This window comes from Siniperca chuatsi, linkage group LG12 (genome assembly GCF_020085105.1).
Source record: "Siniperca chuatsi isolate FFG_IHB_CAS linkage group LG12, ASM2008510v1, whole genome shotgun sequence".
Taxonomy (NCBI): Eukaryota; Metazoa; Chordata; class Actinopteri; order Centrarchiformes; family Sinipercidae; genus Siniperca; species Siniperca chuatsi.
In genome coordinates this window covers 448,280-470,820 of record NC_058053.1, presented here as the reverse complement: position 1 = coordinate 470,820, position 22,541 = coordinate 448,280, and the positions used below count along the sequence as shown (strand labels likewise).

The following is a 22,541-nucleotide window of genomic DNA, read 5'->3' as shown; positions in this document are numbered from 1 at the left end:
TTTAAGTCGGTTTTCACTTGGTGCAAAGTGTTAACAGCAGTCCTGCCTCAAGTGTAGGTTTTCATTTATTGCTCAGCGACTGATTTCCCCCATTGATATCACCACCACAGCACTCGAATGATGTTTTGTACATGAACAGGATTTATCATGCTTTGATTATATTCCCCACAGTAACTGTGTTTGTTCTTTCATTTACTTGGTGAAACTAGCGAGATGGACTATGCGTATACTTGTTTTTTTACTGAATATGAGACTACTGACATGAAGTTGTATTTATGTTGTTTCAGTCACTGTAATAGAGTGATGATTGTACCGAGCAGAAGATTTACAGTGGAGATGTGTTTGTTAGATGTGTGATATTGAAAAGGAGAGGATTACTAAGCCTTTCTTCAACTTCCTTTATCCCTATAGCCCTGACTTGTAGTTACATTTTTCAGGAGGAGCATGTCAGCTACAGTGTAGCTATAGCAGCTACATGCAAAGGATACGAATTTGAGGGCTAGTGCATTTTTCAAGACTTTTGCCAGAATTTTCCTGTCTCAGACAAATGTCTTTTATCTGAGACTAAAACCCAGAATTCGCTATTTTGCCCATCAGGACGGGTCTTCCTAATTCTTCCAGTTCTTCACCATATCGTGAGCTGTTCCAGACACTACCACAGTTTTCAAACATGGTTGATTTCTCGTAGCCAAAACCTTGATGCGCTTGTAGTTGGGGCACCTTGGAAACAAGTTTGAGACAAGAAAAGAGCGCAGCAATGAGGTGGGGAAGGTAGAGGTGAGGGCACACATATACACAGACTTATTTTTTTACTGTAATAGGAGTCATGAAACGAGTTTCATGGGGAATGAAAAGGAGATGAAGTGACATAATAAGATGCATCTAAGACAAACTAAATATACACAAACCATCCCAACTGCGGCTAGACAGAGCAAGCCAGAGCTAGACATGGAGCAGGAGGTCCATCTGCTGAGTGCAGCAGATGGAGGTGAGATGGTGTCCATATAGCTGATGTCTCAGCTATATGAGGTAAATGCAGTAAAAGACCAGAGTTCAATTTCAGCCTGTACTGATATTACAATTACAATTTGAATTTCAAGTTCAAATTCAAGTTAATAACACAAACCATAACTCCACACCATCTGTTTGCTTATACACTGCACACAGACATTAACTATTATTTCTTCTTTAATTCTTTCTAAGAAGTGTGTGGAGGTGGGTATGGATAGCTTTAAGCTGCAGAGGGAGAGGTGGGGGAGTTGCTCAGGTGAGCAGCATCAAGGAGAGATAATTGGCACAGCTGAACCCAGTTAACTAATTATTCTCTCTTTAAATACAGTAGCATGCTGGACAAGGGGGAAGAAGAGAGGCGGTTGGAGAGCAGACGGAAGAAGAAAGAGCGTATGGACAGAAAAGAAAGCAAGAACAACCAAAAATAAAGAACATACACTGAAACCCTGGTGTCAGCGTGGTATCTCAGGGCCAAGAGGAACTCTCGGTAGCACGATTACGCTACAATTGGCGCCCAACGTAACTTAGCTCTGAGAGTACTATGACGGATCTGCAGCAAGTGCAGCCGGTGGCGATGCTGGCCCAGATGCTGGGTGAAATCGTGGCGATGCACCAGGAGCAGGCGGCGGTGAATAGACAACAGCTGGAAAGGATGCAGGAACAGGCAGATAAGCAGACCCAGCTGCTGGCAAGCCTGGTGTCCCAGCCGGGGGCCGCACTACCGCCATCCCCACCACTCGCCCTCTCCGGCATCACCCTCCACAAGATGTCGGCGGCGGATGACCCCCAGTCATTCCTGGAAATGTTCGAGGCGACGGCAGTGGCATGTGGATGGCCGGCGACAGAGTGGTCTGTGCGGCTGTGCTAGATCGGCTGGGATTCTCCAGCGAAGATCACCGCCGCCGGTTCCCGAGCATGAGGCTGGGGCCCGCGGATCGCCCGTTCGTCTACGCACAGCAACTGAGAGATGCAGTGACGAGGTGGCTGCAGCCAGGTGAATCCTTGGAGGAGGGGCGGCTGATAGACGCGATTATTAAGGAGCAATTCGCGGAGGGGCTCCCTACCGGGGTGGCCGAGTGGGTGAAGTGCCACCACCCCATGGATCTGACGGCGGCGGTCACACTGGCAGAGGATTACCTGGCTGTACACCCCCGAAGCCAGACATCACAGGACCGCCCCCTGGAGGCTGCCCGGCCAACACCAGCACCGCGGAAAAGGGGCATGGTGCCGCTGCATGGGCCACATGGGGGCTCCTCGAACGCTGGGGCAGGAGTGCTGGAGGTGTGGGCAGCCCGGACACTGCCGACGTGACTGCCCACTCATGGAGGTCGGACAAGTGATTCGGGTTGCCGGCTCTCCAACACCCTCCCCCGGCCCAGGGGCGACATACTGTGTTCCGGTAAGAATCCAAGGGGGTATACACCGGGCAATGGTGGATTCGGGCTGTACACAGTCCATTATTCACCAGAACCTGGTTCGACCCGGGGCTTTGGTGGAGGCTTGCTGGGTGGATATTAAGTGTATACATGGGGATATTCACAGATACCCTGTAGTGCCGGTGGAAATTAGACATCAAGGGAGAAAGTTTAGTGTTAAGGCAGCGGTTAGTTCCCGCCTGACGCACCCCCTGATTTTGGGTACAGATTGGCTTGGGTTTGATATGCTAGTGAGGCACTGTGTGGGGGTGCGTTCACGACCGTCAGGGACATGGGATGTGTGTGCTGTGCTTAGTGGTGACACGAGGTTGTCTGATGCTGCAGATGGGGAGGAGGAACCAGTGGCGCCTCCACAGGAGACGCCACAGGCTCCTGTGTTACCCTCCACGGAAGATTTTCCACTGGAGCAGTCTCGTGACGACACTCTACGCTTTGCCTTCGACCAAGTGACAAGAATTGATGGTCATGTGGTGCACCCTGACGCAGCCCAGTCATATCCACACTTTTCAGTGATCAGGGACAGACTGTACAGAGTGAGTCGTGACACTCAGACAGGGGAAGAATTAACGCAATTGTTGGTACCAAAAAGCTGTCGGGAAACAGTTTTCCAGGCGGCTCATTACAACCCAATGGCCGGGCATATGGGGTGTAATAAAACACTAGACCGGATAATGGCCCGATTCTATTGGCCTGGGATTTGGGGAGACGTTCGCCGTTGGTGTGCGTCTTGTCCCGAATGTCAGATGGTTAACCAACCAGCCATCCCGAGAGTGCCTTTGTGCCCATTACCATTGATGGAGGTCCCATTTGAACGCCTAGGTATGGACCTCATTGGGCCATTTTACCGGAGTGCACGATATCGCTTTGTGCTAGTGTTAGTGGACTATGCAACTCGATATCCTGAAGCAGTGCCATTGCGCACAATCTCGGCAAAGAGTGTGGCGCAGGCACTGTTTCAGGTCATCTCCCGAGTCGGGATCCCGAAAGAGATCCTGACTGACCAGGGCACCTCATTCATGTCACGCACACTGAGAGAACTTTACGGATTATTGGGCATCAAGTCGATTCGAACCAGTGTATACCACCCTCAGACGGACGGGCTCGTTGAGCGTCTGAACAAAACTTTGAAGTCCATGATCCGTAAATTTGTGCACGAGGATGAGCGCAATTGGGATAGGTGGCTAGATCCTCTGTTGTTCGCAGTGCGGGAGGTGCCCCAGGCCTCCACGGGATTTTCTCCCTTTGAGCTGCTGTTTGGCAGAAACCCACGGGGGGGTCCTGGACCTAGTTAGAGAAAACTGGGAGGAGGGTTCAAGCCCCAGTAAAAACGAAGTTCACCACGTCCTGGACCTGAGAGCAAAACTCCACACGTTAGGGCAATTGTCACGAGAGAATTTGCTCCAGGCTCAGGAGCGTCAACAACGCCTGTACAACAGAGGGGCTAGATTAAGACAATTCACGCCGGGAGATAAAGTGCTTGTATTACTCCCTTCGTCCAGTTCCAAATTACTCGCCAGGTGGCAAGGACCCTTTGTGGTCACACGGCGTGTGGGCGACGTGGACTATGAGGTGGTGCGGTCGGATAGGGGAGGGGCAACGCAGATCTATCACCTCAACCTCCTAAAAGCATGGAGAGAGGCGGAGCCTGTTGCTCTGGTGACGACGGTGGGTGAGAGAGATGAGTTTTCAAAATCGACCAGTGCCGCCTCGCTCCCTTTTGACAACATCTCACACTGTCCCAGAGAACAGACGTTGCCGAGTTGCAAGGGCGTTTTGCCAACGTGTTCTCCCCCCTTCCGGGTCGCACCAACTTCATAGAGCACCACATTGAGACTCACCCGGGAGTAACGGTGCGTTCACGGCCCTACCGGTTGCCTGAGCACAAACGGAAAATGGTGCAGGAAGAATTAAAGGCCATACTGAAGATGGGGGTAATAGAAGAGTCCGGGATGGCTCCCCGGCCTAAGTCGGGCGGTGGGGGTATGTGGAGGTGGGTATGGGTAGCTTTAAGCTGCAGAGGGAGAGGTGGGGGAGTTGCTCAGGTGAGCAGCATCAAGGAGAGATAATTGGCACAGCTGAACCCAGTTAACTAATTATTCTCTCCTTAAATACAGTAGCATGCTGGACAAGGGGGAAGAAGAGAGGCGGTTGGAGAGCGGACGGAAGAAGAAAGAGCGTATGGACAGAAAAGAAAGCAAGATCAACCAAAAATAAAGAACATACACTGAAACCTTGGTGTCAGCGTGGTATCTCAGGGCCAAGAGGAACTCTCGGTAGCACGATTACGCTACAAAGTGTTTTTTAGTTTATATTTTATTAGTGTTTTTAGTTCGCTATTTTGCTCTCTCTCTTTCTAATTGTGTGGCGCACTCACTTTATGTCTGATGTTATTGATATTCCCGTAGACTGAAAGTTAATTCATGTTTCTTTTCTCAACTACAACCTTCCTTGTGGCTCGTTGATATCCATTCTGTGCTATTTTTTCTCCTGCTCTTTTACACCACATATGTCTGGGGAAGAATGCATCGCATTTGCACCTGAAAAACTACTGCAATCTGTCCCACAGTGTCCTCTCACATGATTTTCTTGTAATGCTGCAATAATTTAATCCAGTCTTGGATTTCTCCAAGTGGAATAATCTTGTAATCAGTACACCTGGTCTGGAATAAGTTGTGTAGTTTGTCCACCCTCATTTCAACATGACAACAGTCTGGGACAAAAAATGTCTTGTGGTTTGAGCAGCACAGACACTCAAAAACTAATTTTCAAAGTTTTGTAGTTTGAAACTGTAATTCCTTAAAGCACAACTATCTCTAATTTATACAGTTAATTGGCTGAGCATACCTGCTGTTTTACTGGAATAGAAACAAAATAACAGGAACACAGAGAGTCAGTAAATACAATAGAAAAACCAACAGTGAAAAAGGTACAGGCTGATTGAAAGTGATCGCTGGCAGCCAGAGTATTGCAGATTATTCAATGAGACTGCTGCCTGACTGCAAGAGCAGCAAGGATGGCAATTTAGCCAATAAGGGCTTTGTAGATTAACATATACTACTGGTTATTATGTCTGTCAGACAGGGAAGGCCAACCAACTTTATTTATATACTGTTTCCCTATAGTATCAAATGTGCTGTGTTGCTTTTATCAGAATCAGAATCAGAAATACTTTATTGATCCCCGAGGGGAAACTCTTTTTTTAGCCTCTAATTTAGCCTGGATTATGTGTTTAACTTCTTCATATTTCTCTAATATCATAGTTTGCTCTTCATTTGTAAAATATGCCGCTATGCTGCCAGTAGACTTGTCCATGTTTGCGATTGGTCATATGCAGCAAACACAGCACCTTTTATGTGAACACGCTCATGGCTAGATTGGGTAACCCTGGGTTGACTTACCGAGTTGATAACCAGCATCGTGTGACCTGATTGCAGTTGTTAGGGTTAGTGAAGCCAGATAACGAAAAGAGATCTGGGGTTTGTTAAACTTGCTTCGTAGTATAGGCCCCAGGTAATAGTAGCTCTCTATAAATAGGGACAGTATTATTGTAGTTAGTGTATTTTCCATGCTGATGTATTACCTTTTTATTACACATTCCATGTCTGCTCTAATTAGCTGGCTCAATCAGCTCTAAGCTCTATTGTGAAAATGTGTCTTTTTTTGTTGCGTTTGTTTTGAAGATACTTTCTATCCAAGTTGTTGCAATTCCATCTGGTTGCCAAAGGCGGCAGATAAGATCAAAGATTAATAGGAAATTTTTAAATAAAAAATGAAATGCTGGTTTTTATCATCAGCAGTTGAGCGGACTGATGAGCAAGTACAAATTGGAATGCAGAGTGAGACATTTCATTTCAGGACAGAGCTGCTGTAAATGGATTGGCCATCATGAGAAAGCAAGGTTTCATTACAGCACAACTGGAATGCTCACTTTCCAGCCGTCTGCCTGCTTTTCCCTTCAGGGGAAGGCAGCCTTGAGTCACATTGCCATTATGTCTCCCTGTAAGTGGCACGCCTCCCTTTCTTCCCTCCATCCTTCTATCAGTATGCAGAGGGACAGCCAGAAAACAGGAGCAGGCTACAAAGTGCTGATTATAATTCAACAGCCTTGTCCCTCCGTTCCTCCTGGGACCCCTGCTCTGGGTGAAAACTGGAAATAAACATGAGGGGGGTCTCACTCCGTTGTTCATTAGCTAGACCAACCCAAGCCTGCTCCCTGGCCCCCAGACCACTGCCTGTAATTGAGGGCTGACGTGGATAAATAAAAGATAGAGGGGGTCGGGAAGAGAAGGAATGGGTGACAGAATAGGTAATGAGTAATGAGGGTGCCCTCGCTGTCCTCCTCACCTGTGTGAACCACCTCAGTACTGCCGCAGACTCTGTGAGCAGCAGAAACGTTTAGGAAGATATTCATGAGCCATTACTGCACATTACTGGGCCCTCCGAGTCACCACAGAGACTATGAGACTCTTTCGCTCTCTCTCTCTCTCTCTTTCTCCCCCCCCTCTATCTATGTAACTGGCTCAGTCTTGACTCTACTCCCTCCTCCCACAACCACGCACAATAATAAATTGTTGACTTTTGTCTATATGTCCACAGATTTACAACACAAGGCAAATATCTTGGAGGGGCCTTTGGGGGATATAAACAGTAAGTATAATGTCACCAGAGTCATTCAGTTAGCTGTAGGCTACAACTTGATACCCATTTTTTAAAGCCTATATTTATTTATATTTTGGCAAATTGGTACCATTAAAAGTATGCCTATGAGCAGAGATAAGAGTGTGAGAACATTGTGAGACAATGGCTAAGATCAATCATGGTGGCGCCCTGCCGCTAGATTAAATGAAATTAATGAAATTACTTTCCAAACTCTCCCGAAACAGCGACCAAAAAAACAGAACTGTCATTTTTTCTGGATTATACTACCAAAACTCTGGAAAACTTCACTGACAACTACTTTTACAGAATGTGCATCATGTGTCCATCGTAGAAACACCCACGGCGAGACTGGTCAACTTCAGACTACGGAACCACCACCATTGAGGTCAGTGTACTTGAATCAATAAACAGTAATCTGTCAGTTTTGGAATTTCTTCACACGGACATAAAAGATCTTAAGGCGAGTCTTGAGTACAGCCAATCACAAATCGAAACACTACAGATAGAAAACAAGGAACTAAAACTTACAATCAGCACACTCTCTGCCCAGGTCAACACCATCTCCACTGAAAACAAAAACTTGAAAGAAACCATTGTAGACATCCAGTGCCGCAGCATGTGTGACAATCTGATATTCACAGGAATAACTGAACAAACCCAAGAAAACCAGAAAACGCAATAAAACTATTTGTTGGGTCTCTGTAAATAATATTATAAAGAGTACGTTCTAGACCTGCTGTATAGGAAAAGTGCAATGAGATAACTTCTGTTATGAATTGGCGCTATATAAATAAAATTGAATTTAAATTGAATTGAAACTATTCATGCACTCAGCCCTGACACTGTAAACAACATCACCTTCCACCGAGTCCACCACATTGGTGCAAAAAACAACGGCAGCAGACCAAGACCCATCATCGCCAAATTTCAACACTACAAACAAAAAGAGGTTGTAAAGAGCAGCGTCTCTAAAGAAAAAAACATTGTTATCCACAACATGGGTGACTGTTTTTATTCACCTGATCTAAAACATTGATCAACTGATTAATGATTACACGTTCCTCTATATGTCACAAGTTTTCTGCAATAATTTTCTTTCTTTTCTCAGCTTGTCCGATCAGCGTGTCGTACATCGTCTCCATTTTCTCTCCAATGTGTCTTGTCATTTTGAGGTTTTGAAGAAAGGCCTCGGAAGCGCTATGAACCCTGTATGCAGACACATGGATATGGTGTGTCTGAAGCGCCTGTTGAATGGCTCTGATAAAACGATCCATCCAAAGGCATTTTGTCACCTCATTGTAGTGCCGTTGGAAGAAATAATCCGGCATCTCATACTCGGGTGATCAATTTGACAGCCGTTACAGATTTCAGATCTGTATGCGGTCAGAACCTTGCTCAACAGGCAAACCACCATGGCTCTCACCGTGTTCAGAAATAGGTCAGAGAACACCCCGTCAGGTTCGTCCTCTTTCTTGGGAGAGAGGGGTGGTGAGGTGCTTGGAGCTGCGGATACCGAAGAAGAAGAAGAGGGCCAATCAGGGGATTGTGTAGGAGGAGATAGAATCCAGTCAGGGGTCCCCGATGGTGAAGGTGGGGGTGTCATATCAATGGGTAGGGCTCCCGATGTGCGGTGGTGCTGCTGCTGCTTCAGGAACTGTATCAAGCTCCTGCGGCGTTGCTGCAGGGTTCTCTTCTGGGATCATATCCATGGTCCTCCTCCGCGGGATAGGCTGACAGCGAGGTGGTGGAGAAGGGATCGTTGCCTTCCCACCCTCCTCTCAGGGCATGCACCAGCAGCTAGGTTCTTGATGCGTAGCAAAAGAGGTTGGTCGTTTCTTAAGAGGGATCTCGGCCTCTGATGGTGCTGCCGCAGGGGTCACAATGGTATCCGGCCTCCCGGGTTGCGGGATACAAGGGAAAGACATGGCTTTTCTCAGAGTCGGAGACGATTCTGTGCTTTCTGGTTGTGGCAGGATCTGAAGTTGCTGGGGAACCCATTTTAAGCGGAATGTATTACAGGGCGGAGTCAGAGGAGGTGTTGGGGGTGATGTCTTCTGTAAACAGAGTCTTTTTCATCATCATCTTCCTTAGGAAGAGATCCTTCAAGTCCAAAAGTTTAAGTTTTTCTGCTTTTTCAACAAGCATTTTCATCCACACCTTGATGGGCAGCCGTAATGACGTCTGGAACACTCCGCATTTGGTACTGAAATATTCCAAGATGAATTCGTCTGAGTGTTCATCTCCTTCGACCACCTGACGGCTCGAACAGTAGAACCAGAACTACTGCCGGAACCCGAGCGTTTCATCTTCCAAATGCTGTTTGTCTTTTGAAGCAGGTTCCTTTCCTTCATTTGCTCTGAGGGTTGCTCTGAGGTTGTTTGAAACCAGCAGACTCAGCACAGACCAGTCCATGTGAGCGTTACTTTTGGAGTGAGGGGGCCAAATATTTCTCCTTTCTCCAGCCGGTAAAAACAAAGCTCGTTGACTTCATAGTTGAACGCATATTCCCACACACCTCCATCTTCTAAAACCTATTCCTCCTGAAGCACGTTGGGGAGAGGATTCTGGATCCGACTCAAATACACCTGTTTCTTGGGTGCGACCCCCAGTGTTGAGTTTTGATAACTCGTCACAGGCCTCTGGCTGATCATCTTCGACTGATTCACCTTGTTTCAGACCAGAAATATTCTGCTTTTATTTATTCTTTCATTGTACGCAAGCTCCTCCTAACCTATTATCCCACTGGTTAATTCTAACCCTGCCTGCTGCGCTCCCATTGGTTTATGCAAGTTCCCAATTCTTCCAATTCATTCACACCTCACTCTGCACCAGACAGACAACAGAAAAGGATGTGTCATTTTCTCCTGAAAGATTAGATTTTACAGATGGTAAGTTTGTAAATAATTTTTTATACTTTTGATATTATTGATTTCACTTAAATGATTGAATTATTTAATAATATTATTTAATTTACAGGGGTTTTTTTTTCATTCCCACGCCTACTTCGCTCCCATTGGCTCCTGCTAACCATGCCTGCTTCATGCTCATTGGTCCACTTCCAGAGAAAGGAAGGGTCAAGAAGTCAAGGGGACGGGGTTTAATTCATGTTTAATCAAAGATCAAACGTCACCATCCATCACCTGTCAATTAAAAAGTGACAGAAAGTGTTAAGAAAGAAAGCTGAAGGCTTTGGCTCCCGTTCTACTTTTGTAGACTCTAGGAACCACAAGTAACCCTGCATTCTGGGACTGCAGTGTTCTAGTTGGGGTAGTACTATGAGCTCTTAAATATATGATGATGCCTGACTATTAAGACCTTTGTGGTAGCGTATTGTCTCATTTCTGGTCTTGTGTTTGTATGTTACTATTAGCATATTTTTGCTGCTCTAGCTCATCACAGATAATTTTGTTCTATTCTTTATTATAGTCACTAACTATCTGCTATACATTTAAACATACACTAGTTCTGCTCAAGCACTCATAGCGCTCTCCTTTTTACGAGTTTCTCACTAATCCCAGTTTCCATGCTATTCAGTTTTGCTAGCTACCATTCTTTAGCTTAGCAGTTAGCAATGGCTTCTCTCTCTCTCCCTTTCACTCTCCTGCTCTCTCCCGCTCAGTGTGTCAAATGTTTAGCTATTCCTCTGCCTCCTTTAGTGATAATAGTACATGTAATAAATGGAGCTTATTTGTAGCATTGGACGCAAGGCTTAGTGAATTGGAAACGCGGTTCCGCACCATGGGAATTCAGTCATTAGCTACTGTAATTAACCAGCCCCCAGTAGCCGGTGTAGACCAACCAGAAGTAGCTCCTGTTAGCGTAAAACCTGATATATATTTAGACTGCTTTGCTCCTGTCAACCTTCATAAACTAACTTCAACGATTAATTCATCTAAGCCATCAACCTGTCTCTTAGACCCCATTCCAACTAGGCTGCTTAAAGAGGTTTTACCCTATCTAACCTCCCCGTTCTCTCTAAGATCCTTGAGAAAGCAATCGCCAATCCGTTGTGTGACTTTCTAAATAATAATAGTATATTTGAGGATTTTCAGTCAGGATTTAGAGTGCATCATAGCATGGAGACAGCACTGTTTAAAATTACAACAGACCATTGGATTTGTCTCTGTACTTGTCTTGTTAGATCTTAGTGCTGCATTCGACACCACTGACCATCACATCCTATTACAGAGACTAGAACATTCAATTGGCATTAAAAGGAACTGCACTAAGCTGGTTTAAATTATCTATCAGATCGTTCTCATCTAATAATGAGATTTGTACATGTTAATAGTGAGTCCTTCGTGCACGCCAATGTTAGTCATGGAGTTCCGCAAGGTTCTGTATATTTTTAGGAAACACTCAAATAAACTTTCATTGTTATGCAGATGGAACCTTATTCGATCAAGCCAGATGAAACTAACCAGTTAGCTAAACTTCAAGCATAAAAACCAGGACATAAAAGGACATAAGGACAAACAAACCGGGATGACCTGCAATTTTCTGATGTTAAACTCTGACAAAACTGAAGTTATTGTACTTGGACCCAAACACCTCAGAGACACATTATCTAAAGATATAGTTGCTCTAGCCCTTGCCTCCAGCACCACCGTAAGTAACCTTGGAGTTATCTTTGATCAGGATTTATCCTTTAATTCCCACATGAAACAAACTTCAAAGACTGCCTTCTTTCACCTACATAACATTGCAAAAATTAGGCACATCCTGTCTCAAAATGATGCCGAAAAACTAGTCCATGCATTTGTTACTTCTAGGCTGGATTATTACAATTCCTTGTTATCAGGCTGCCCGAATAAGTCCCTTAAGACTCTCCAGTTGATCCAGAATGCTGCGGCACGTGTACTGACAAGAATTATTCTATTCTTATATATTTTTATAATTATATATTCTCTGCACAGGCTCCCAGTAAAATCCAGAATAGAATTTAAAATCTTTCTCCTCACCTACAAAGCTCTTAATGGTCAGGCACCATCATATCTTAAAAGAGCTCATAATACCTTATCACCCCACTAGAACACTGCGCTCCCAGACTGAAGGGTTACTTGTGGCTCCTAGAGTCACCAAAAGTAGAATGGGAGCCAGAGCCTTCAATTTTCAAGCTCCTCTCCTGTGGAATCAGATCCCAGTTTGGGTTCAGGAGGCACCATCTCTACATTTAAGAGTAGGCTTAAGACTTTCCTCTTTGATAAAGCTTATAGTTAGGGCTGGCTTGGGTGAGTCCTGAACCTTAGTTATCAGAATCAGAAATACTTTATTGATCCCCAAGGGGAAACTCTTTTTTGATGACTTATGTTGCTATAGGACTAGACTGTCGGGAGACTTCCCATGATGCACCTCTTTCCTCTCTCTTCCTCTCCATCTGTATGCATTTTTATCCTATTACTACATGTTACTAACGCTACTTCTTTTCTCTCCCATAGTTTTGTGCTTTCTCATCTCTCTCCTCTGGCGCTTAAAATATAATATAAATAAAATATAAATAATAATAATAATCATAGGCTCTAATTTTCATGACTATAGCAGAGGAGTTAAATATCAATTCCTGTGTCCACTATGTGGCGGTGGATAACATGCACTAATCATACATGATGTTGCTGTATATCAAGTGTCGATCACACAATGTAACTTCTAATTAGCCTTTAAATGTCCTCAGCTCGGGAGTCTAAGCATGTGAAATTTGCAAAAGATCTGATGACGTGGAGCTGAAGTAGCACAGTTACTAATTTTGGAACAAGGTAGCACTGTTATTAATTTTGGAACATGGTAGCACAGTTACTAATTTTGGAACATGGAATTGGCCACATCGCCACGGCAACACCGCTTGATGAAACCTCAAGAGCTTCGCAATTTAGCATCGCTATGGTTTTAAGATTACACTGCCCAAATTTGAAGTCGATCAGATTAATTCTCTAGGAGCAGTTCAACATTTGAAAAAAAACAAAAACGCAAAAATTGGCAGCATCGCCACAGCAACGCAGTTCGACAAAGCCTAAAAAGCTATTTAGCATGTGAAAGGTCTTAAGATTGCACTGCCAAAATTTGAAGCCGATCCGATTAAGTTCTTTAACAGGAGTTGTAGCACAGTAAATGGTGAATAATGGCACATTAAATTAAAAATGCCTGACTTGCTGTTGGGTTTAGGGTATGACTCCAAGTGGCTTTTTTTTAAGTCTAGAGATGATACATGTGCCTACGAAATTTCGTACATCTTGGTGAAACGTAACGCAATGGCTGCTTCGCTGACATTTTGTAGGGGGCGCTATTGAGCCATTTTGCCACACCCAAGCCCCAGACTATATCAGACAAGGAAATACCCCGGATGCAAGTGCCAAGTTTCATGAGTTTTCAAGCATCCTTAACCGTTTGAAGGCTAAAAAGTCATTAGGGGGGGCTATATCCACGTGCTACCCCAGGCTCAAAAGTGACATCAAATTGGAGCATTCACCAGTTAAACCACGGGTGCAGAGTTTTGTGACTTTTTGAGCATCCCAAAGGCCTCAAATATATGTGTTTTTCATAGATGCAGGAAATCCAAAATAGCTGACTTCCTGTTGTGCAAACTATCTTAAAAGAAACTAAAATATGTTCTTTATGATGAGAACAATGAACCCGGAAATTCTCATGAAGCTCAAAGCAACTTTTTCCCAACCATGGCGTGTGTTTGGGAGCACTATAGAGCCCCCTAGCCACACCCGAGCCCAATCATTACAGCCAATTCTGACATGTGTGCCAATTTTTCGTGAGTTTTCAAGCATCCTAAGCCTCTCAAAAATGGGTTACAAAAGTATGGTATTTTAGCAGGTATTTTAACTTGGTCTTATCTCCATCAGTTTTCTCTTGGCCTCGTCACAACCTGTTTTCACCTCTGCATGCTTGGCTTGTAGCTGTCAAACAATATATAAATACTGTTACTGATATGTATGACACCGTCCCTGATCACTTCTGTAAATCATAGTATATTATTTCATTTTACAATCACTCAACTGTTTCAGTACTAATTAGGTGCTTTTTAGGTGTCCATTTTGTGTCCTACCAGGCGAATGAATGCTGACTGTATATAGTATAGAAGTACTGCATGTATTGTCTGCTCTATGTTGCATGTTGGTTTCCGCAATGGCACCAACAAATTCCTGTATAGATTTTACACATGGCATGGTGTGAGTGGACTGTACAGTGAACCACAGTGAACTGCTTACCTCCTCCAGTTGTTTAATCTTTTGTTGGATCTGTTTGTTGAGTGAGGCCACTACCCTGCGGTGTTGCTGTACTGGGCCGTAGCGCCCTGAACGCTCCTCTGATGACAATTCCGATGGCTGCAGGGACATATGGGAGATAGCATTTAATTGTTGTAATATACAGTGTTATGTTATGTTGTAACAGAAAAGAATGGCAGTATAAAGGTTTTTATTCAGGTACTGGGCTGCTACAAGCTGCTTGAATAGGTGTGCTGTGTTTTGTAAATGCCTAACCAATATACCTTGGATTTTACACCATTAACTCCATTGTCATTTTTATTCCTATGACTGTCATTCCTATTATTATTAATTTATTAATATTAATATTACCACTGCCATTACATTTTTACTATTTTAAAATTCTAGGTGGTATTTGCATTGTGCTTCTCTCCCCCTCTCCCCCCTCACAAACTCTCTCTCTTTCTCACACACAACCTCTCTCTCTGTCTCTCTCTCTCAAAACCTCTCTCACTGTCTCTCTCTGTGTCTCTGTCTCTCTCTGTCTCTCTCTCTGTCTCTCTCTCTCTCTCTCTCTCTAAACCTAAACACGGCCGCCCACCATTGAGTTTGGTTCTGCTCGAGGTTTCTGCCTCTTAAAAGGAAATTTCTCCTTGCCACTTTCGCCAAGTGCTTGCTCATGGTGGGATTTGTTGAGTCTCTGTAAATAATATTATGAATATTATAAATTCGCGCTATATAAATAAAATTTAATTGAATCCAACACGACAGGGCCCTATCCATGTATTGAGCCATGTGCCTACTCATCTTAGTGTCCACATCTATGTTGTGCAGAGGCAGGTTATTGGCTGGTAGTTGGAATTGTTCCCTTCTGGGGATCCTTCTGTCCAGCTCTTCATACCTGACACTCTTTCTTTGATGTCTGCCATTGTAATGGTTACTGGATCTTGATTTTGAAGATTGCTGAGGTCTGTTCTTAGATCCACTAGCCACTGATCATTGGTGTTATGTGATGCCTCCTTCTCTCATATGTTCTTCTAGTACTATTCAGTCTCAGCCCTGGGTGGATCTGTTCTTATGTTATTACCCTGCATTTGAGAGTACACTTTGGATGGTTCGGTGGAGAACACCCGGTATATACTCTTGGCTTCTGCTTCTTCCATGTATCTCTTCAGGCGGGTAGCCAGAGCTGTGAGTCTTTGTTTGGCAGTCTCCAGTGCCTCAGGTAGGTTTCTTCCATGCACCTTTCTGTACAGTGGTGTGAAAAAGTGTTTGCCCCCTTCCTGATTTCTTATTTTTTTGCATGTTTGTCACACTTAAATGTTTCAGATCATCAAATTTAAATATTAGTCAAAAATAACACAAGTAAACACAAAATGCACTTTTTAAATGAAGGTTGCTATTATTAAGGGAAAACAAAATCCAAACCTACATGGCCCTGTGTGAAAAAGTGATTGCCCCTTAAACCTTAATAACTGGTTGGGCCACCCTTAGCAGCAACAACTGCAATGAAGCATTTGCGATAACTTGCAATGAGTCTTTTACAGCGCTGTGGAGGAATTTTGGCCCACTCATCTTTGCAGAATTGTTGTAGAATTACAACAATTACAACAATGGCAATAGCCACATTGGAGGGTTTTCGAGCATGAGCAGCCTTTTTAAGGTCATGCCACAGCATCTCAATAGGATTCAGGTCAGGACTTTGACTAGGCCACTCCAAAGTCTTCATTTTGTTCTTCTTCAGCCATTCAGAGGTGGACTTGCTGGTGTGTTTTGGATCATTGTCCTGCTGCAGAACCCAAGTTCACTTCAGCTTGAGGTCACAAACAAATGGCTGGACATTCTTCTTCAGGAGTTTTTGGTAGACAGCAGAATTTATGGTTCCATTTATCACAGCAAGTCTTCCACGTCCTGAAGCAGCAAAACAGCCCCAGACTGTCACACTACCACCACCATATTTTACTGTTGTATGATGTTCTTTTTCTGAAATGCGGTGTTACTTTTACGCCAGATGTAATGGGACACGCACCTTCCAAAAAGTTCAACTTTTGTCTGTCCAGAGTATTTTCCCAAAAGTCTTGGGGATCATCAAGATGTTTTCTGGCAAAAATGAGATGAACCTTAATGTTCTTTTTGCTCAGCAGTGGTTTTCGTCTTGGAACTCCAGGCCATTTTTGCCCAGTCTCATTCTTATGGTGGAGTCATGAACACTGCCCTTAACTGAGGCACGTGCAGCCTGCAGTTCTTTGGATGTTGTTGTAGGGTCTTTTGTGACCTCTTGGATGAGTTGTTGCTGCACTCTTGGTGTAATTTTGGTTGGCCGGCCACTCCTGGGAAGGTTCACCACTGTTCCATGTTTTCGCCATTTGTGGATAATGGCTCTCACTGTGGTTCGCTGGAGTCCCAAAGCTTTAGAAATGGCTTTATAACCTTTTCCAGTCTGATAGATCTCAATTACTTTCTTTCTTATTTGTTCCTGAATTTCTTTGGATCTCAGCATGATGTCTAGCTTTTGAAAATCTTTTGGTCTACTTCACTTTGTCAGGCAGGTCCTATTTAAGTGATTTCTTGATTGAGAACAGGTGTGGCAGTAATCAAGGCCTTGGTATGGAGAAATTGAACTCAGATGTGATAAACCACAGTTATGTTTTAATAGGAGGGGCAATCACTTTTTCACTCCGGGCCACGTAGGTTTGGATTTTGTTTTTCCGTTAATAATAACAACCTTCATTTAAAAACTGCATTTTGTGTTTACTTGTGTTATCTTTGACTAGTATTTAAATTAGTTTGATGATCTGAAACATTTAAGTGGGCAAACACTTTTTCACACCACTGTATTTATCACATTTTACAAAAACACAAATACAGCAAGGATGACTGCAAAACATATGATGATATATGTGATGATAAATGATTATATAGGTAAAAGCAAATAAAAAGCAAATAAAATTAGCATTTATCATACAACAGATCCCATAAAGTTCAAGCTTAAAGTGAAAACTTCAATAAAATTAGGACTACAGCAAGGATAAATGTAAAGATACATAGTGTTAAATAATAGTAAATGTAAAGTCAAATAGTAAAATACATGAGTAATTCAAAGTACAATGATTTAAGGTTGTTCAATGATTCAAGGTATTTGAGTAATAAATCCTTTAAGTGACAATGAGTAACTTTCAATGATATACTATAAAAATTATTAAATGTTAACTTTAAGTGATAAGAAAATTAAAAATGGTTAAACACCAATCTGAAAAAAAATAATAAACTATGTTAATACATATACAATAACAGTTGCAACACACACACATTGAATGGAGAAAATTAAATTTCCACACACCCAGCCACCTTGTAACAGCTGTCAGTCTGCCTGTATAAAACGACAACACCTTCACCATTTTGTTTTTCACACCTTCTGCTCTTGGGAGGAAGTGTATTATTTTTTCTTTTTTTGTTCTGCCTGAGCAGGAGCCTGTGTGTTACAGGGCTTAAAGGACAAATGAATGAGAAATTAGTTCAACAATAACATGACAACTCAGAGTTGAGACCAGGAGGCAGAGTTGCTGTCCTACACACTTCTCTACGCTTCCAGAGCAGTTACCCACCCTTAGTGACAATGTCTGCCTCCCAACCACTTAAATTAATGAAACCAAAAGTTAACAGAAGAGGAGTTATACATAAAAACCTAAACAAAAACGCAAATAGCACAACAAAATAGGAGAATTAAATGTGGACTCTTAAACATCAGATCTCTCTCATCTAAAGCTGTACTAGTGAACAATAGTATCTTATTGACTTATTTTGTCTTACTGAAACCTGGCTGGGTCATGAAGAATATGTTAGCCTAAATGTATCCACTCCGGCCTGTCATATTAATACTCACATTCCTCGAGGCACCGGCCGAGGAGGTGGAGTTGCAGCCATCTTCGGCTCAAGCCTATTAATCAACCCTAAACCTAAACTAAATTATAACTCATTTGAAAGCCTTATTCTTAGTCTTTCACACCCAACCTGGAAAACATGACAGCCAGTTCTATTTGTTACAGTGTACCGCGCTCCTGGTCCTTATTCTGAATTTTTATCTGAATTCTCAGCGTTTTTATCAAGATTAGTCCTTAAAACAGATAAAGTAATTATTGTAGGAGATTTCAATATTCATGTGGACATTGAAAACGATAGCCTTAGTACTCCATTTATCTCATTAGTAGATTTGATTGGCTTTTGCCAGAGTGTACATAAACCAAGTCACTGTTTTAACCACACCATCAACCTTGTTCAACATTTAATAGTCTTCCCACAGAATCCTGTGATCGATCTGATAGATAGGATTTAAGTCAGCTTAGTGCGGTTTCATTAATGCCAATTAAATGTTCCAGTCTGTAATAGGATGTGATGGTCAATGGTGTCGAATCCAGCACTAGATCTAACAAGACAAGTACAGAGACAAGTCCATTGTCTGATTTAGAAGGTAAAATTTTTGTAATTTTCACCAGTGCTGTCTCCGTGCTATGATGCACTCTAAATCCTGACTGAAAATCCTCAAATAAACTATTAATTAATTGATTCTGTCTCATAAAATACACTAAACTATTAATTTGGAACTCTGATTAATAATTAAATTTATAACTGTGACCAAAATTACCATATAAATAGCTAAAGGTTGAAGATTTTGGAGTTCTACATAGAAGAGGTTTGGCAGCATTCGCTCTTGTACAACATTAAAGAAACCACCATGTATATCCACAAGCATTTATTAAAAAGATAATAAATACATACAATATATGAAATCTAACTGACATGCTAAAACTAAACTATAGAACAAAATGGAGTGTGTGTGTGTGTGTGTGTGTGTGCGTGCGTGCGTGAGAGTGTGTGTGCGCACGTGTGTGCGCGTGTGTGTGCGTACCAGAAAAAAATGTGTGTCTGTTGATTTTTTCTGCCTCCGTATGTCTCAAGTACACGAGCATGAACACACATGGTCAGAAACAAAGAAAGTATGTGAAGCAGGAGCTTTAAAGTTCCTCTCCACGTGTGTGGATATTTTTAAGGCCAAATTAGAGGTGTATGTGTGTGATCTCTGTAGGGTAACGTTGCCAAGTTAAAAAGAGTTAGTTAGCATGCAAAGACTCTAATCTTAATTAACATCAACTGAGCGGTGGCTGAGAACAAGGGTTACAGTATAGCTTAACATTAACCATGGCGAAGATCACAAGAAAACCTCAATGAAAAACACATGTACATTGATAAAAGTTAAACAGTCCTGTACTTAGCCTATGCCCAGTTAAGTTTGCCTTGGTGTGCTGCTCCATTGGTTGGCGATGAGCCAGAGGCGGGGAGTAATCGTGGTTCAGATTCAGTCTTTGTTGTGCAATGTCCCCTTGTGCAGATCGGAGGAAGTGATTGCTCTGTCCTTTGTTCTCCTCAGGCTCTAGTGTTGCTGCAGTAAGAGTTCGGTTGGTGTGAATGCTCAGAGCTGTGCGATATCGTGTGACTGGGAGAGAGACAGCTGCAGCTGCAGTGAAGAGTCCAGGGAAAAAAAAGAGAAAAAACAAAGGGCAGCTGACCCTTTTATTGACCTGGTGACATCACGGGTCACACCATTGTATGTTGACAACTGTCACTGTGCAGCAGAGACAAGAATGCTTGAAAAAGACATGAAAATGTTTTTGTTAGAGTACAGTATACATAAAACAGTGGTGGAGAAACAGTCACATTGTTTACCTAAGCCTAAATTAATTAAGCAATGTTTGTCATATTAACTCTGTGTAATATAAAAGGGAACAAAATCACAGACAAGATGAGAGCAGACAAGAGCTACTGTGTTGAGGGATAATACCCAAATCTACAAATCATTTTAAATGTCAAAGCTCTGATAAACCTACTGCCCAGCAACACATGATAGTCAGAAGTTAGCAACAAGCTAGTGAAGAAAGTCAAACACCTAGCAACAAAAGAGACAGATATTTTTCTCAGGAGTTGGTGGAGACCAAAACAGAGCTAAAATGGAGAGTGAATATCAGACTTATATTCAACAGGTGGACAGGACAGAAACACACCGCTACTGTAAATTAATACTAATGTTCTCTTTGATGTAAATAGGATACGTTTTGCTTATACATTTTCTGCAATCTAGAGGCCAAAAATCTATTAAATAGCTAAGAATACCAAAGGGTAGCAAAAGTACCAATATGACAATATGAAAATACTCAATTACAAGTAAAACACTTGCATTAAAAACTTAACTTGACTAAAAGTACAAAAGTGTAATCAGCTAAATGTATTTAAGTTTAGAAGAATCCACTGGCTGATTCATGTGCACTCTTTGGATTTCAACATGGATTTGTTTATAGTAACAAAAAGTACTACTGTAATTATGTGGAACTAATCTTAATTGCTCAATGTACTGTTGGATAGTTAAATTATCTGTGTGTATCCAAAGCCTCATATATCTTATTCCTCTGTGCCATGCTCCATCGTTGTCCAAAAACTATTAAAATCACATAAATGAGCCTCACCATTGCACTGGGTGACATGTTCCTTCATTACCATGAACACACACACAAACACACACACACACACTGTAGTTTATTTTGATAATATATACACTGTGTGTGAATTAATCCGCTGCTGAAAATAGTCCCCAACAAATTGCCTCCTGTTTCAGTAATGTCTGATAAAAAACTACTGTTGTGTATGTGAGTAAATGTACTTTACTTTCCACACTGACATAAATGAATGCAAGTTAACAACTGTTTACTAACAGCATATAAGTGTATTTAACAAAGAGCAGTGTCAGCACTCAGCATTTAATCTTCACATGCATTTTCAGGCCAATTAGAAGAACTCCAGTTTTCCAATTTTATCCCAAACTCACTGCTTCTTCTACAGTCGACTGACCTGTGACTCCTGTTGTATCTGCATCCAGGATAGACCAAGGGTCTGATTCAGCCAACTAATCAAATGGGTTTCTGTTGCTCATTAGAAGCCCTCATCTGCCATGCGGTGTGTAGCTGCTAACATTTCAGACTGGCCCTGCGGGAGGGGCGTGCTCTCATTTGTATACAATGCATGTCAATGATAGTGTTAAAGGGCAACCAAACAGCACTTGGGTGGTTGTGACTGTAGGGGTGGGGAGGGTGTTAGAAACAAGAAGTGTCATCCATAAGTGTTTTCCCTCCCTGGACAAATGAGCCTCCAAATGTACTTGTCTCAGACATTTAAGTTTTCTCAAGTGCAGGTTCAGCAATGCAACTTCCTGTTCAATTTTCTATGGGACCCCAGATGAACATGTAAAAGATTTGTTTGCATTAATCTCTTATATACCTAAAGGTTAGTTTAATGTTCATTCTCATTTTCATTGCTGTGATGGAAACAGCGGGGGTTGATAACCTAAACGGTGGACACCTGGAATGGTGACACACCTGTAGCTGCGCTAGTTAGCGTGTTGTGCACGTACTCCACCCAGGTAAGATGGGATCTCCAGGATCTGGGGTTGGTGGCCCCCACACAGTGCAGGGATGCCTCCAGGTCTTGGTTAGCCCTCTCCAATTGGCCATTGGTCTGAGGGTGAAAACCTGATGAGAGGCTTACTGTGGCACCTAGAGCTAGACAGAAAGCCTTCCAGACATGAGAGATGAACTGGGACCCTCAGTCCGAGACAATGTCGAGGGGGATCCCATGCAGGCGGAAAACCTGGTCGACCATGAGGTCGGCTGTCTCACGGGCTGTGGGGAGTTTGGGAAGAGCCACAAAGTGAACAGCCTTAGAAAAACGGTCAACCACAGTGAGAATAACTGTGTTACCTTGGGACTGGGGTAAGGCGGTCACAAAGTCCAGGGCTATGTGGGACCATGGGCAGCTGGTAACGGGTAGAGGACGTAGTAACCCACCAGGGGGAAGATGGCATCTGTAACAGGGGAGGAGTCGTCGCCCTATGTATAGACGAGAGAGGCGTCCGGCTTGATGTTACTGGACCCGGGCAGGTAGGTGAGGGAAAAGTTGAAGCGACCGAAGAACAGGGCCCACCGAGCCTGTCGCGGGTTGAGCCTCTTGGCAGATTGAATGTAGGCAAGGTTCTTGTGGTGGGTCCACATCACAAATGGCAACTCTGACCCCTCCAACCAGTGTCTCCATTCCTCTAGCACCAGCTTGACCGCAAGGAGCTCTCTGTTACCCACGTTCGGCTGGGTTAAGTTGGTGGGAGAAGAACGCACAGGGATGGAGC

At 43.1% G+C, this 22,541-nt stretch overlaps 1 protein-coding gene across 2 annotated transcripts; it reads right to left on the bottom strand.

Moving 5' to 3' along the window:
• Window positions 1-399: 399 nt before the first annotated feature.
• LOC122885749 (coiled-coil domain-containing protein 93-like) lies at window positions 400-21,450 on the bottom strand. 2 transcript variants are annotated; one of them, XM_044217312.1, is made up of 3 exons: window positions 21,215-21,320; window positions 14,321-14,437; window positions 400-720 (listed from the first exon to the last, which is right to left on the bottom strand). In XM_044217312.1, the coding sequence occupies exons 1-3, from the start codon at window positions 21,236-21,238 to the stop codon at window positions 565-567; spliced, it is 297 nt and encodes a 98-aa protein (XP_044073247.1). In that variant the 5' UTR covers window positions 21,239-21,320; the 3' UTR covers window positions 400-564. The 2 variants fall into 2 exon arrangements, 1 of the variants encoding a protein (XP_044073247.1); XR_006380182.1 differs by lacking the exons at window positions 400-720; window positions 14,321-14,437 and adding an exon at window positions 18,903-19,959 and having other exon boundaries at window positions 21,215-21,450.
• Between the last annotated feature and the right edge of the window lie 1,091 nt (window positions 21,451-22,541).